Source organism: Dermacentor albipictus, chromosome 5, assembly GCF_038994185.2.
Source record: "Dermacentor albipictus isolate Rhodes 1998 colony chromosome 5, USDA_Dalb.pri_finalv2, whole genome shotgun sequence".
Lineage (NCBI taxonomy): Eukaryota > Metazoa > Arthropoda > Arachnida > Ixodida > Ixodidae > Dermacentor > Dermacentor albipictus.
This window is the reverse complement of record NC_091825.1, coordinates 95,010,717-95,027,292: the sequence shown is the minus strand read 5'-3', so window position 1 is coordinate 95,027,292 and position 16,576 is coordinate 95,010,717. Positions and strand designations below refer to the sequence as shown.

Here is a 16,576-nt window from a genome sequence, read left to right as displayed (position 1 = left end):
GAAATGACTGTCTGCAGGGTTCTCAAACAATGCTTCATTAGTCTAAACCGATTTATTGTTTCGCTTTAGTGTCCCTTTAAGCAGGTATTGTCTGCCGTGACCTGAAAGGCAGTTTGCAACATCCGCACTTTAGCAGGTTAACAAATGGACTTGGACCAGGACTTGTGAAAAGTTTGTACCATTCCAAAATTTGTGTCAAGGGTGATGATACCGTCGAGATTCTACTGTATTCAGTGGCAGCACAGAAGAGAGGAACGGGATCCCCTCAGGAAACGCATCATTGCGCAAAGAACACACAAATTGCTCCACTGTACAAAGAATGGCAGGGAGGCGTCAAGTCTATTTATTGGCTCAGTGCTGGGCCTTGAGCTGAAGACGCCGGTCACGCTCTTCAGCGACGGTAAGCTTGATACCCTTGCCTCGAGGCAGCGAGATGTAGGGCTTCGTGCTCTTGCCAATCACAAAGATGTAGTTCAACCTGCACAAAAATACAATGCACCAGATTTAACCACACTCGCACATAGGCACCATCTGGTGCGCACAGCAATTGCTGTATGAAACCATGCTCAGTAAGACCAATCATGCGATCAGGGTATCACAAAAAGCAATAATGTTCTCCTCATAGCATGGTATTCACACAGCAAACTCGCATTACTAAATTCAATTGGTCAGAGGTTGGCACAACTTCGAATACACACTCAATGATTTAAGAGACTTGCGCCACATCAAGATTTGTACACATTGTGCAAAATGAGTTGTCACAGCATTGTAGGACTGGAATTTTACAATTCGTTACAATTTCAAGTAACTGAGGAAGAAAATAAAAGCACCTACATTGCATTTTAATAGAAATTGCATGAAACTTGCTTTAGCTTTTCTTTGGCTAGAACATTTCCTGGCTTAGCAAACATGAAAAATGGCTTGGGGTGAAGTGTCTTCTCATGTAGGAAGTCGCAAAATGTTTTGCATGTCGAACATCAAAACTAGACCATGCTGCGTAGCATATGCGTGTACTATCCTTAAGTTGCCAAGCATTATACATGCTGTGAAAGACCCGCTACCACAGCAAAAAAGTCAACTTCACTAAAACTAAGGGACATGGAATAACTATGCTCCCAAGACACACCTGGTGGCAAACGAGTGACCCTGAGAATCCTTGACATGGACAATGTCGAATGAACCAGGGTGCCGCTCCCGAGAGGTGATGATGCCAACACGACCCAAGTTGTGGCCACCAGTCACCATGCACATGTTTCCTGTAACACACAAAACCAAGAGACGTGCTTTAGCTTAAATTCGCAACTGTATTCACCAATAGCCTTGAATTAGCAACACATTTTAAAGCTTGTCGAATGGAGCTAAGCATCATCCCTTCGCAGATGTATGCTCAACATTTGAATACCATATTTACCCGATTACAAGGTGCGCCTGATCTTCGCAGACATAAGAAGAAGAAAATAAAAGTGCACTGAATGTAACATGCCACCAATGCATAAAAGAAAAATATAGCATGCCCTCACATTTGTAAAAAAGAGAGCACGACAGGCAGACTTTACCTTCACAGACGGGATTTGAGCTTCCATTAATGAAAGCAGCGCATCATCGCCCTTTGTACTTCTTTGGCCACAGATATCAAGCACACAGGACTTGTCGAAGCACCTTATTTTCCCTCATAACCAGGACCCCACATTATGACAACCCGGAAAGAAAAACAAAGCAAGTAAAAAACAAGAAAAAATACACAGAAATAACTGCATAAAACAATGCTAAAATCCTTGCAAAAATCTCCAGTCCACGTAGCTTCGATAAGCACCCCCCCTCCCCCTTTGACAACGCTAATAAAGCTGGATTGACACAATGGCCAAATCACAGTAGAGTGATGCGACCTAATGTTACATGTGAGCAATGTAAATTACCTGCACAAGAAAGTCTGCACCAACTAGAGCGGTGAAGTGCTAGAAAACGACCGCTTCAAGAGTCCCACGGTCACTTGGCTATCGGAGCGTGGGGGATACCGTAAAAACTGGAATATAGGTTGAACTTAAAAACAAAAAAAAATTGCGAAAAGTCGACCCTCGTCTTATATACCAGACATTGGCGGAAAAACTATGGAAGTCTTGCAACAATGGGCGGATGAAGTAAACAACCGCCTTCGCCATCAGCAGCAGCGCGGCAAACTTGTGGCACCATCATTGTGTGTTTCCATTGTCACAAAGTTATACAGGAAAACCTCGTTCAACTGTACACGCTTAAACAGTAGTTTCGTTTTAAAAGTAGTAAAGTCAAATCCTTGACTCAGCGGCCATTGAACTTAATGTGTTTCGTATCCGCATAAACCGTACCAGCTTATCGCGTACGCATCGATTAAAACGTAGCGTTTCAACTTTTCGTTGTGCAAACACAGCAGTGCGCCGTCTCCATCGGGCAGCCCAGCAGAACAACAAGCCTCAGAGATCGGAACAACGGCCTCCAAGCACCCTGTGCGGTTGCGCGTGAAGCCACAACAACATCATCATTTCGACGCCATGCCAGAGAGCAGTATGGAGTCGTGCAAGCGAGGACTCGCGTCGTTCCGAAGCTCGGATAAAAAAATACACCGGGTGCTCAGCATAGAAGAAAAATTAGACATCGTCCATGCTATTGAACGTGACACAAAGTCGGCGCTGGTACGCAACAGGGTTCTGCTGTTGACTACGGTGTGTGGCATTTGGAATGAGAAGTTGCTCGGCAGCGCTGCTGCGACCACGAAGACATGTCGGCTACGAGGTTCGACTTTTCGCCATCGGTGCCTGTGTTGTTGCCGAAGTGTTGACTAGCGACAGTGATGAGGACACAGAAAGCGACAGCACGGGCAACTCAGGCCCGACAGAGGCAGAAGCTGCGCGTTACGTCAGCCTCATGAATGCAATCGTCGCAACGAGAACAGGGGCGCGATAACGCAACTCTATTCCAAACTCCGGTACCCGGCAATGAAAAAGGCGCCCCCAGGACTTCTGCAGCACTACTGCGCACATGCACGGAGAATATGCAACACCAACGAGGAATCTGCCATGCGAGTGTTTGCTGAGAAGAGGGGGCTGCCTGAAAAGCTGGCATGTAGCTTCAATAAGTTTGAGGCCGCTGTCGTCGTCGTGTCAGGCCGCGGCGGCATAAAACGAAAATAACACTTTTGTCGCGCGAAGTGAATAAATACTGCATGTTTTTTTTCCCCTTTCATCGCACTCTCTCTGAGTTTCGTTTTCGACAGGTAAGTGGGAGATCTCGTGCTATTCGGTTAAACAATACTACCGTTTAGTACGTACTTTTTCCGAGCTTCGGACAACTACAGCCGAGACCACACGTACGCTTGCGGACACGCGTAAGCTCGCATCCGCGCACCTAGCGCCTGCCGCACGACAGCGCGCGCTCACTGGGCTCACTCACAGACGCCTTGGTAGGCACCACTTCGTACTTCGTTATCGACAGTGTTTCAAAATGCTTCAATTTATATAAACAAATTGTAATATTTTTACAGCTGTTACAGCAGCACAAAAAAGGAAAGAGGAACCACTTTCTTGCATGATATAAATCTGCTTCACTGAGAGTAGAACGTTCTGCGCCGTAGCTGCGTAGCCAGGCGCGCAGACGCGAGGCAACCCAAGCGCGATAACAGGGAGGAGCTGTTCTCCGAGATCACGCCGCGTTTCGACGCGTACGAGCCATGCCACACCGTCTGCGCATGCGTGGGCGCATGAACGCGAGCTTGCGCGCGTCCGCAAGCGTACGTGTGGTCTGGGCTTACGGTTTAACGAGGTTTCACTGTACTGGTTAAAGGCTGCTTTTTTCACATTTTTGTGTCAATATGAGCGGAAGCCGACGTCAATTCACCGTCGCCCACAAGAAAAAGGCGTTTGAGTACGCGGAAGCCCAGGGCAACTTGGAGGCACAACGCGAATTTGGAGTATCCGAAAAGAGCATTCGGCAGTGGTGGAGGCAAAAGCAACGTACAGCAACCAAAAGAAAACGTCATTCTGCGGGCGGATCGCAGCGCGGACAGCAGAACTGAAAGACAAGGTTGCGGAGTTCGTCTGGGAGCTGCGTGTAAGGTCGCTGCCTGTGACTGCCAATGCATCTGTTTGAAAGCGGTAGAGATTGTGCGCACCTACGGACTGTGCAGCAAGAAGCACTCATCATCCGACTAGTTCGGACAAGTCCGGTGAAAGCCGTTGCTCTGATTCAGAGTAGCACTTGCGCACTTCTGTGTGCTGTACACCCGGCCGATTTTTAACAGTATCGCGTGACCATCAATCCGCGTGTTTGTCAGCACCTCATCATCACGGCATGGAGCAGCGAAACAGCATAAGTAAGCGCATGTGTGCACATGCACATATCTCGTTTGTTTCGCCGCTCAGCGCCGTTAATAAGGTGCTGACAAGCCCGCAGGTCGATGGTCGCGCAATACTGTTAAAAACTTGGCCAGGTGCACATGTGAGCAGCATTTAAAGAAGTACTGTAAACATTGTGCAACCAGCCGAGTTGCATTTGTTTCAAGATTCCTTTCAGTACTTTTGCCACTGAAAAATATTTTTTTAATTTGTTGGGGGATCGACCTATATTCCGGTCCGATCTGTAGTCCGGTTTTTACGATATATTCTGGGCACATACAGACTTTCACCTACTTGCAACGACAGCATAACAAGTCAAAATACCGACTGAGCCAGCCCACACACACATAATGCATGCACATAGTAATGCACTGTCAGACTTTCTTGACTACTTGCGAAATAAGGACATCTTCTGAGGGATTCAATATTTTGAACTCCCAATTATGATTATCCAGGATTTTAGGCAGGTTTCTCCGAGCATAATTTGCAGTGCAAACTTTAACCAGACAGGCAGGCTGATCAATAAGCAATGTTGGGTTCTCATGGTAATGCCCTACACCGAGTACGAGCGATGTAGTGCGACCGTCGGAAGCCACTGCTTTTGGTCTGCGCTTGACCACAGCTTCCATTTAGAAGGGAAACCGTGGCTTCGATTGCGACCGCCAATGCATGAAATGCAAACAATTCTAGCGCAAGCATGAAAGAAAGGGGAGAGTGTCACTCAGCAGTGCTAGTCCCATTCAAAAATAAATGGGAAAAGCACTCAAGCATGTGATGGCAAGCAGTCGTTTCTAGTTGCCCTGTGCTGGGCTCGTCGCCTGCTCGTCATCTGCAGTGCAACTCTGGAGTTGTGATGTGCCGCTAATTGTGCATACGCTCTAGAGAAAAGGTTCTCACCGCAAGTGACAATTTTTGTTGCACTACTCTGAACCAGTTCACGATGGTGCATGAGAAAATTGTGCAGCTTGATTACTGCGGTGCAGACACAACGTGACACTCAAAATGAATGCAGAGGTGCAGGAGTCACGTTATTTTCTAATGCACACCACGTGCATAAATTTGAGGTCCCAAATCGCAGGTATGATTGGCTTCCGAGGCATAAATACGCCCTGCACTTGCACAGAGGCACAAATAAGCAGGGTTTCAACGGTGCTAGTGCCATGTGCAGTGTCATCTGTACTGCTGCTTCACACCTGTACGTACGCACCAAGTAGGCACATACAGCAGAGAGTGTAGCAAGATCGTGAACCAGCACTGCAAATTGAAATTAATGGCACTTGTTTCTGAGTGCACCATTGCTGAACTGCTGAAATGAATTGCAGGGTGCCTTGTGAACTGGTTTAGGAGGTGCAGGCGAATCGAACAGACCTAATGTTTTCATGTATTCAGGCTGAGAACTATGGGTGTGAGATACGCAAGCAGAAAGCAACGTCACACCCAGTGGCCAGCTACACTCAGACCCGCCACAGACCAAAGTACGTACAGCGTACTGTTCCCCAGGTTAAATTGCTCGAGTGGGAGAGACTGGCAACTGAGGAGGTTGCCTTGCAAAGGCCTGATTTGCTCCATTTTTTTCTTTCCACCATGATTACAAGCCGCGTCTATAGCTGGCATTAAAGCCCAAGAATGATGCATGTGGAACTCCAAGCAAATGAAAATAGTTTGGAAAGAATATGCCTTACTAGTCAGAGGCGATTTAGACGCTCTTTCGTGTCCCTCATCATCAACTACAGTATCGCTGTGCACCTAGACATATATATAAACACATATTTATTAGGTTCTACTACTGAAAACTCCTTACATTGTACTATGTGCTTATTTCAAATATGTGGCCCATTTTCGTCCAGTTCATGCATCTGCTGCATTTACTAGAAACGTTTGCTAAACACTAGTTCCTCAGCTTTTGCTATATACTGGGTATCAGTGGCTTTTGCACAATCCAAGATATCCAATGATAACAACTCTATAGCTGTGCCCTATACGAGAATCAGGAAAGCTTTTCCTGGAACCCTTCTAGAATTTGCTAAACACTAGTTCCTCAGCTTTTGCACAATCCAAGATATCCAATGATACCAACTCTATAGCTGTGCCCTAGACGAGTTAGAACACTCAGGAAAGCTTTTCCTGGAAGCCTTCTAGCATCACTGACAACAAATCAATTTCTCACTTTAATCCTCAAACACAAACCCATCTTTGGAGACGCCTATGCATCTCGTACCAAACACAGTCGTAACAAACACTACCACAACGATAACTATACGGGTGCAGTGCAATGCCTTTTTCTGTGCACCTCAGGCATGCAGTAGTTTCCTGCGTCCAGCATGCACTTTGCATACCCGACAAGCATACTGACCGGAATCGAACTTGATGTAGTCGTCTATCTTGCCAGTGGCCAGGTCCACCTTGACGGTGTCGTTGACCTTGATGAGGGGGTCGGGATACCGGATGGTGCGCGCGTCATGGGTGGTGAGGAAAGGCACTCCCTTGGGGCCCACCTGGACCCGCTTGACACGGCACAACTTGTACTTGGCCTCCTCAGGGGTGATGCGGTGCAGGATGAAGCGGCCCTTCACATCGTACAGCAGCCGGAAGAACTCGCCGGTCTTCTCAATGGTCACCACGTCTGCACAAAGGCCCGCCATTGAGTCTCCAGGCTGCCCTTTTATCAGGCCGGCATCACAAGCCCGCTCACACATCAAAGCCTATCACGCCACTGCATTCCTAAAAAGCAACTCTGCTCTCGTGCTTTTTTAAAAAGATGTACGGATGTAAGTGAAATTTTTATACCTCTTGCTTAGCCACCGTGGCATGACACTTGTTCAGTCTTAGTACAACCTAGTTGTAGAGGTTACCGCCATCAGCCTATATTTATGACCGCTGCAGGACAAAGGTTCCTCCCTTCTGCGCTTTTGTGGCCCCAAAGGGGGCCTTTTAATTGCAGCTCGCCACGTACACATGCTTCTCACTGGCTTGCACGAAAAAAGCGGATGTCCTCAGCCTCGAACGCTTTACAAGAAGCTTGCAGACATCCTTCTCCAAGGCATGCAGGCACTCCACGTAGTGCAGCGGAAGGTTCTTCACGAAAACTAAGCCCGGGAGGGACTGAATATTCTGCCGCACCTCCTGGAGGACAATGTTGAGGCAGCCTGCCCTAAGGCATCATAGCTGCAGTCGTCGGTATCTGATGCAAGCACGCTCGCGACGATCGCCTCATCGGTTAGAAGTACCGTATTTACTCGCATAATGATCTCACTTTATTGTCAGAAAAATTGACGCAAAATCAGGGGTGCGATGATGATGTGGGTTAAATTTCCTGCGAAAAGAAATAACTTTTTTTCGCCCCGCATTTGCTGCGGGACACCACAACAAAAATGGCGGCCGGCGGAGCAAGCCGAACACGTTTTTTTTCCTTCTTGCAAGTACATCACATGCATTGAAACAGTTTCTTCCGTATCAGTAATAAATAACATTAATATCGGCAAGTTTGCAGCAATAACGTAGCCACGTCCACTTTGAGGGGAAAGAAACAGATGGGCGCGTTTAGCTGCCAGTGACACAGAAACACATGGCCGGCATGCTGCGGAAACTGCGGCATCTGTCGTCGCTACTCTCCTAATACGGCACATTTCCGCTAAGGGTGGGTGAATATCTTAGCTGTGTTACAAGCGTCAGCGTATGAATAGCGTACACTTTTAACGTATCAGTGTATACGTGGCTATTATCGTAGCCGCTCGCGATTTATTGCGTGCCCAGGAGTGCAGATGAGAAGAATCGAAAGGGGTCTTTTTTGTTGCTGTTCACCACAACCATTATAAAGCCTACACACAATAAAGGCAAGTTTGGTGGCAGCTTCTTTTTATGGAAGTGCGGAAAGTGATGGAAGTAATGAAATGAGGCATCTGCTTAAAGGGACACTAAAGGTTACTATTAAGTCAACGTGGACTGTTGAAATACCATCACAGAAACCTCGAAACGCTTGTTTCGTGCCAAGGAGAGACTTATTTTAAGAGAAAATGTGTTCTAAAGCGTCCGCGTACCTCTAGCGCAGTTCAAATCGCCCGCCCTCCGATCGAGGAGCACTGACATCATGGTCTCATAGTGACGTTGCGCCATCAGTGAGCAGAATGGCGTCCGCAGACGGCGCTACGGCTTTTCTGCGCAAAACGCAAACGTGCGGCCAGAAACAGAGCCGACAGCAGAGCGAAAGCGGGAGTATGGTGGCTAGCGGAAGGAGAAACGAATTACGTCCCACGGCACACGAAGAGTCCATTTTCGTTAAACTATAGGCTGCGGCGAGCTCACAGCGTGGTCTGTGAGCCTTTTCGCACTCCCAACAGGGCATAAAAAGTGTGAATCGACGCAAAACTCGGCCTAGAAACGTGCTTCGGCACTGCCAAGCTGGCATGACTCAGATGTCGTTTCCCGCACCGCCACCAGGCGCCGCTACAATACCTCAAACTCCAGCGCAATACGCCCATAAGCTGGTACTTCATTCTATGACGCAAACTTCGACGCTCGTCGCAATGGACCCTGACACCGACAGATTGGCTCGCGATGGTGGGCTCAACTTCAGCGATTTGAGCACGGACGAGTGCGACCTGCTGCTGAGGGCTCGCACTGCCGGCGTCGTTGCGTACTACGACGGCGGCCTCGACACCGGCTCTTCGTAGCGGGAAAGCAACGAGGGCTTCCCACGACATCACATGGGCGTGGCATTCTCGATGCTTGTTCCAAATGAAAGTTTCGCGAGCCAGCAGAACCCTCACAGCACGACGCGATAACGAAAGTACTGAAACTCCAAAGCGTGTGCAGCGCGGAGTCGAGCAAAAACGAAACCTTTCGAACACCCATATTACTGAAGGGCAACGTCAAAATGTTATTTTTTCTTAGAATCGAATAGACGTAGACAAGTAGCATTTTTTTCCGTCTTATAATCGAATGAAATGATATTTTTAATACGAGTAGTTGAGTATTAGTAACACAAATTATGAGGAGTCCTTTCGTCATCGGGCTAGTACCGGAATGTCGCTGGGGGGTCTCAAATCGTGTCATGCATTTACCTCAATTTCTCGGTTACTAAAGCTCTGTTCGCGATTAAATTGACGCCTTAGACGTTCTAGAACATTGCTCTACCACTTTAACCCGAGTTTCTGGTAACATTTAGTGTCCCTTTAAGAATGTTTGGTACGTGCAGACCGCTTGGTTTGTCTTGAAGAGTTGTTCGCGTAGCATTCAACAAATGGTAAGCGCGATCGATAGTACCTAGACTTGGCACACGACATATTGCTGCGGGAAGTTCGGGGTGCAATCATTAGACGGGAAATTTTTTTTTTTAATCTAATTTCGACGACAAAATTCAGGGGTGCAATTATTACGCAAGTGCGATTATGTGAGTAAATACAGTACTTAATTTCTAATCCTATAGCCGTGCACTTTCTTTTCACCGGCAACATCGTGCACTGACGATGATCTGCAGACGGATCAGCCACCTTCCATTCTGGCAGTGAGTTAAGCGAGGCTGAGAAATCGCGTGGCCAGGAACGATTTCAACGCAACCAACAAAGATGAATGCGCACGATTATGCTGTTTGCAGGACTGCAGTGAATGAGGAGCCAGCAAGTAATATGCGGGCAATATGTGAGCAATCTGCAAGCGGCGCAGCCCACTCATGTTCGGAGGGGTGGAAGGGCAACGACAGAGTCGCACTGACATGGCCGGAAAATGAGCTCGTGGCGGCTGTTGGAGCAGCGGCCCGTCATGCAGCGCGGCTCAAATTTTTCTTTTCAAGGATTTCTTATTTCACTACTTTTCGTATGGGACACCCAGCAGCCAGTCTTCGTTTTAACCAATAATGCAGCATAGGGCATTGTAAGCGGGTTATTTCACCATGGAAAACATACAAAAGTTGACGGTGCAGCAGCTTCTCATTTATAACCGATATATTGTTAAAACCGGTATCAAAAGTGGGTTTGACTATATCACAATGCGTCGCTTTTTGAGACAGGCTTTCATGCGACTCATAGGCTACGGTGCCTATTGTGCAACTCAATGCGGCGGCATAAAAATTACTTGCTCAAAAAGGTTCATTTCTCTCCCATGTTAGTTGTGTATTATGCAAATGATGCTGTGTTAAACAGCGTAAGTAGATGACGCAGCAGTGGTTATAGTGATGCCTCCTTGAAACCAACATAGCAGTCTTGTTAAACCAGTAGTCCCCAACCGCGAGAAAACCAAGCAGCTTTTGCATCAACATTTTGTTGTGTGCTCGGTATCACTACAGACACGAGAGCACTCTGGCCAAATCCAATGTTCCCACAGAGGCATCATATGAAGCAGCCATCCGAGGCTCTGCCTCCTACTGTAAACTCTATGGGTGTATGTGCAGTTTAGGCACATTGTTGGACCCCAGACAGGCAGTGCAGGCACATGCCAGGGCTTTGGATGGTGCCAGCCCAATATACAGGTCACACCAGTAAAAAGAAAAAATCTGGCTCAGAATTCAAAGCCACATTTTACAGGCACCTATTTCTTCAGTCCTGCAGAAAACCTAAGATAGGCTGGAGATAATCATTCCTTCATTCTATGTGCGTAGTGTTACCAATACCATCTGCCTCAACTGCAGGTGTATGGCGATCAGAGGGATGATCTGTGTAAAACTAAATAAAATGAATAGAAAAAAGCACACCTCCAAACACGCACAACCCCTACTAATTGCAACAACTGGGCTTGTTGATGTGGCCAAATCAAAATGCGCCAAGTATCTCAAGGCATTGGCATGCCTGCGTCCGTGGCGTAATGGTCTCAATATCAGGTTTCTGTGCTAGCAGTCCTGTGTTTTAATCCCGCATTTGCACAATTTTAATAACATTTATTTATTACGCAGTACGTTGTTGAAAATGACGAGTTTACAGTCACCAAGCCGTTTGAAGCCAGAAGGGCGAAGTTTAGGTAAATCCATGTACTTCCCATAATCCCCATGCTTGCTCAACCGCTCCCATTGCAGCTCCCAAAGACACTAACACCAGAGCTCCCTCTAGCAATTACTGTATGGAACTCTATGGCTGCAGCGTCCTCCATGTGCTATATTATGTGTGCTTAGGTTAGTCCACCGTTCCATCTTCCCATTCTCTTTGTTTGCTCTACCAGCATGGAAGTGCCGACTGCAAAGACACGTAGAGTTCATCACGATGCCACAATTACAAGAAAAGTGACTGTGTGTGGAGACTGACTGATATCAGGCTGCATTAAAAGGCATTTGGAGCTCTCGAAATTTCCATGCGGGACTACCGCAAACAGGAGAGGCGTTTTACTCCGGCGGCTGCTGCATACGGCGCAGCCGTGTGGCCCCTGCGATGAAGACAGTCAACGCATCTGGGTGAACCGCGCTGTGCCTTCGTTGCTTACCGTATTTACTCGCAAATGATGGCACCTTTTTGTCAAAAAAATTGACGAAAATTCAGGGGTGCGGTCAAAACGCGGGTTAAATTTCCCGCGAAATAACAAGGCAAAAAAATTTTGTTTTTTTCATCCAGAGTTTTCTCCTAGATGACAACAGGTCAATAAGCCTGCAGCTGCCACTGAACACTGCGGGAACCAAAACAAAAATGGAGGCCGGCAGAGCAAGCCGAATGCAATTTTTCTTCTCGCGAGTACATTATGCACATTGAAACAGTTTCTTCCGTATCAGTAATGAATAATATCTTAAATATCAGCAAGTGTGCGAAAATAACGTAGCCATGTCCACTTTGGGGTTACAGAAACAGAAGTGGACGCGCTTAGCTGCCAGTAACATAGAAACACATGGCGAGCATGCTGCGGAAACTGCAGCATTTTGTCTTTATTACTATCCTAATACGGCACATTTCCGCTAAGGGTGGGCGAATGTCTTAGCAGTGTTACGAGCGTCAGCATGTGAATAAGGTACACTGCTAACGTGTCAGCGTAAACGCGGCCACTATCGTCGCTCGCTATTTGTTGCATGCCCACGAGTGCAGACGAGAAGAATCGAAAGGTGCTTTTTTTTGTTGTTCTTGACCAAAACCATTATGAAGCCTACAAATAATAAAGCCAAGGCAAGTTTAGTTGTACTTTTTTTTTCATGGAAGTGCGGAAAGTGATTAATGAAATGAAATGGCGCATGTTCCTAAGAATGTTTGGTGTGCGCAGACCACTTGGCATGTCTTCAAGAGTCATTCGTGTGGCATTCGACAGATGGTAAGCACGATCATCATTAGCTAGACTTGGCACGCAACATATCGCTGCAGCAAGTTTGGGGTGCGATCATTACGCGAGTAAATACAGTAGTTTGTGCGAGAGGTTGCACAAAGTCAATTCGCTTGTTATTGCTACTGCACCTCCGCACTCCAGCGCTTTGATGGAGTTTCCATGGTCATTGAGTGAAGCGTGTTCATATTTGCTTGTGTGCATGGGACACCATGCTTGTTAATTTAGTTCATAAGCGAATGTTTCAAGGTTCGTACAGCCGACAAATCCGTACTTTTCGTGTGACTGTCTACTAATTTGCTATCACTATCGATGCTTCACCTTTCGGGTGAAACTGCGACTTTCATTTAGTAAATGTTTTTTCAAATGAGAGAAAGTTGTATTTCTGTATGAAAGAAAGGTGTGCAATACAGTCCAGGAACTTTTTTTTAGGTCACAGCAAGCGAGTGTGTGTTACAATAGTGGGCGCATTAGAATCGAGTAAGTAGGGTGAGCGCAAGACAAGGTGCAATTTTGTATGCGAGCTGTCATACAACGCGTCAGAGTCAGACTTGCTGCATATGTTGATTCAGCAGACATGGTAGGAATGAGCAAGCGGCACATAGCTCCGCCCAAAACTGGCACCACTGCACGGATGCTCAGAATGACTTCGCAAATAAAGTGAGGACAAATATTCTTGTACAGATCTCTGGTAAACAAGATGCCAAGGTAAGCACGACTATGCAAGCAGTGTAGACGTGTTTCCACAAGGCTACATCCACAGTGTCGGCTCCGTTTACAGTCGCTGATGACTAGGAGCCGGCAGGCCTAGCTCACTGGGCCATCGAATCGGAGACCAGCGGCGCTTGGGGCACGACCACATGCAGCTCATAACGAAGCACCCATGTTGGTCAGCATGTTTACACATCACTTCGGGCTTAAATTGCAATACATATGATTTTACCGATGCCAACGGAAGCGAATAAGGAAGCCAGGCGAGCCTGCGATCACTGGGAGACGGTATAGGCCTAGCTTGTTGGCCGCCGGATTCGAGGCCGACAGCCCTTGAATTTCGGTCTGCAACCGACGAAAACTTTGTTGGCTATCTTTCACCATAGGGGGGGCACTTGCTTGGAATTTTACGGTACTTCATATACTATCGAAACCTATGGATGCAAGTCTGCGTCAAATCTTCTGTTTCTTGTGCACATTTGTTTCCAGTCGTACTATGTTTTGGTAAAAGCGCAGGCGATGCGCTGCAGCTGCCAGTCGCAAAACATGTCACTCCACTCGTTTGGTGGTAAATAGGACCAGATCTTCAACATCTTTCATACAATAGGTCATAGTTTGCAACCTCACAGTATCAGACAATTTTAAATGGAACTACGTGGGGCGTGCCTACACGTTTGTCTTTCGTATGAAGTGCACAATTCTTTGGTTGCAGATGTGAGCTGGGAAAGAAGTCTCTCTGGCCTTTGTAATGTTGTCTGTTATATATTAAACATACTATAAGGGGAGTGGCCCATACAGGCAGCAATACTCACCCATGAATCCAGCGGGGTAGTTTGTGTCGGTGCGGACCTTGCCGTCCACCTTGATGAGGCGCTGCTTGACAATCTTCTTAACCTCAGCGCCCGTCAGAGCATACTTGAGTCGATTCCTCAGCATGATGATGAGCGGCAAGGACTCCCGCAGCTTGTGGGGTCCAGTGCTGGGCCGGGGAGCCTAGGGTCAAGCACATGAACGGGCTATTTCAGCATGTGGCCATATTCAGCCGTTAGCATAGGTTGTTGCAACTTGGTGCCAGTCCTGTGCTTGTGCATAGCTGGCTTGGCCCTACCGCACCAGCCTTGCATTACCTTTCCAGCAGGTGCAGGGGATGTCATTAAGTGCAAGTAAATCAAATTGGCCTACTCCCGTGCGTGTCGATACTATGCAGTGTCCCACTAATACACATTTAGCTCACAAAAATTCGCAATTTCGCACAAGTGAAATGGGTGACCGTCAGTGGCCAGTAATCTACGGCTGTCGCCACCTGTCAATTCCATGCAATACCTGTGGCGACAAATCAGTCTACCGAACATCCACGCAAAGGTGCACAAGAAAACATTTGTTCTATCAGTAACATTTCCAAACCAGGAAGTGCTCTGGAACATGTGCTCGAGATCTATGGCTGATCGTAGGTAAAACGAACTGCTATTTAGCGTGCTCCCCGAGTGCCATACCGATGCTTCATTAAGGCCTGTACTGCGCATTACGACAGTGTGCTGTGAAGGCAAATGGCTTGTCCCATCAGATTCGCGTGGAATCTTCTACTGACTGCGTTATGCGCTGTTTGAAATTGCTTTTGCCTGAATCCTACATTGATTAGACGCGTCAGTTTACTCAAGCCTGCCCAAATGTGCAAAACTCGCGTGCCTGTCCCAATGTGAACCGCCGCAACCGTCGTGCGTTCCAAGCCTCAAAGAGACAAAAGTGTAACGTTAACGTCAAGATCATGTTTTCTTTTATTAGTGTCAGCCAACGAAAAAGGCGTTTGAGGCAACATTCGCAATACTGCCGCCCGCAAAGGAACTGCTACTTACAAAAACTCCACCGAGCTTGTCCAGCATCCATGATTTCGGCGCGTTTAAACGCTTGAGGTGCTTCTTAGGTCCCCGCGCCTGCAAAAGGTCACATTCGTCAGTAACAAGTGCACACAACACGCGATCGAAGGGCAATCTAAAAAATAAAAACCGGCAACAAAAGTGGACAACGTGAACATGGTCCCAGTCAGGATCTTGTATGGTCTGCCTGACAGCGGCTCCAGATTTCAAGGAAAATTAAGCAAGAAGTGACCACAATGACAAACTGATATGAAAGAGCGATGTCTCTTTTTACTACCAAACACGACAATTGAGCATAAAATTTAGATCAAGGTCGGATTTACGGAGATTGAAAATTTGCACAACATACCATCCTAGAAGGCAGCCATGAAAAGGAGCTATCCCAACATGCACTAAAATGGCAAGCTCGCGCCTGCGAGAGCAAGGATCTCTGATTGGCTGAACCACACGCAAATTAAATACAAGCAATGTTAAAAATTACATTTAAGACATTATTATTAAGGCTAATATATAAGCAATAATTATTTTGCAATAAAAATTATTATCGATACAAGATATTTAATTTTTTGTATATATAAAAAAGTTACTTTCTGCGGTACCTTTCTATTTTGCGCCACCTGCTGGCTCTCTTTGCTAGGCTTATCCTTTCTGTATTAGACACGTGTGAGGCAGAGTCCTTTGCTACGCGTGTCCGTTCTTAAACATGCCACCGAAGGGTAAGAAACCGCCAGCAGCCGCTGCTGCAAAGGCTGAAAAGCCCGAGGAAAAGAAGAAGCCCGCCGCCGCAGCCGCCCCAGCCAAAAAACCCGCCGGTGCTGCAGCGTCAGCATCGAAAGCCCCTTCCAAGCCGGCGGCGTCCAAGCCTGGTGACAAAAAGGCGGGTGCTGACAAGAAGCAGCAGGCAGCGAAGAAGAAGGATGCCGCAGGTCAGGCCAAGGCCCGCGCCAAGGCGATGGCGGTGCGCAAGAAGGTCGTCAAGGGAACGCACGGCACGCGCCAGAAGAAGATCCGCACATCAGTCAAGTTCCGCCGGCCTAAGACCCTGTCGCTGCGCCGCGAACCCAAGTACCCCCGCCGTAGCGTCCCGACCAGGACCCGACTTGATCAGTTCTCCATCATCAAGCACCCGCTGACGACCGAGTCTGCGATGAAGAAGATTGAGGACAACAACACGCTCGTGTTCATCGTCCACCTGCGGGCCAACAAGCACCAGATCAAGACAGCCGTCAAGAAGCTGTACGACATCGATGTCGCCAACGTGAACACGCTTATCCGGCCCGACGGACAGAAGAAGGCGTACGTGAGGTTGGCGCCTGACTACGACGCGCTGGATGTGGCCAACAAGATCGGCATCATATAAACTGTGTGCGGTTCACAGTGGAATAAAGCGGCTGTTGACGGTAA

At 47.4% G+C, this 16,576-nt stretch overlaps 2 protein-coding genes across 2 annotated transcripts; one reads left to right on the top strand and one right to left on the bottom strand.

Annotated features, from left to right (window-relative positions):
• Positions 1-304: 304 nt before the first annotated feature.
• RpS4 (ribosomal protein S4) lies at positions 305-15,593 on the bottom strand. The gene is made up of 6 exons (XM_065452274.2): positions 15,522-15,593; positions 15,152-15,229; positions 14,111-14,291; positions 6,718-6,987; positions 1,127-1,256; positions 305-478 (listed from the first exon to the last, which is right to left on the bottom strand). Exons 1-6 carry the CDS (start codon positions 15,522-15,524, stop codon positions 352-354), a joined length of 789 nt encoding a protein of 262 aa, XP_065308346.1. The 5' UTR covers positions 15,525-15,593; the 3' UTR covers positions 305-351.
• Positions 15,594-15,794: 201 nt separating this feature from the next.
• Positions 15,795-16,576, top strand: RpL23A (ribosomal protein L23A). Its single transcript, XM_065452275.2, has one exon. The coding sequence runs from the start codon at positions 15,876-15,878 to the stop codon at positions 16,530-16,532; it is 657 nt and encodes a 218-aa protein (XP_065308347.1). The 5' UTR covers positions 15,795-15,875; the 3' UTR covers positions 16,533-16,576.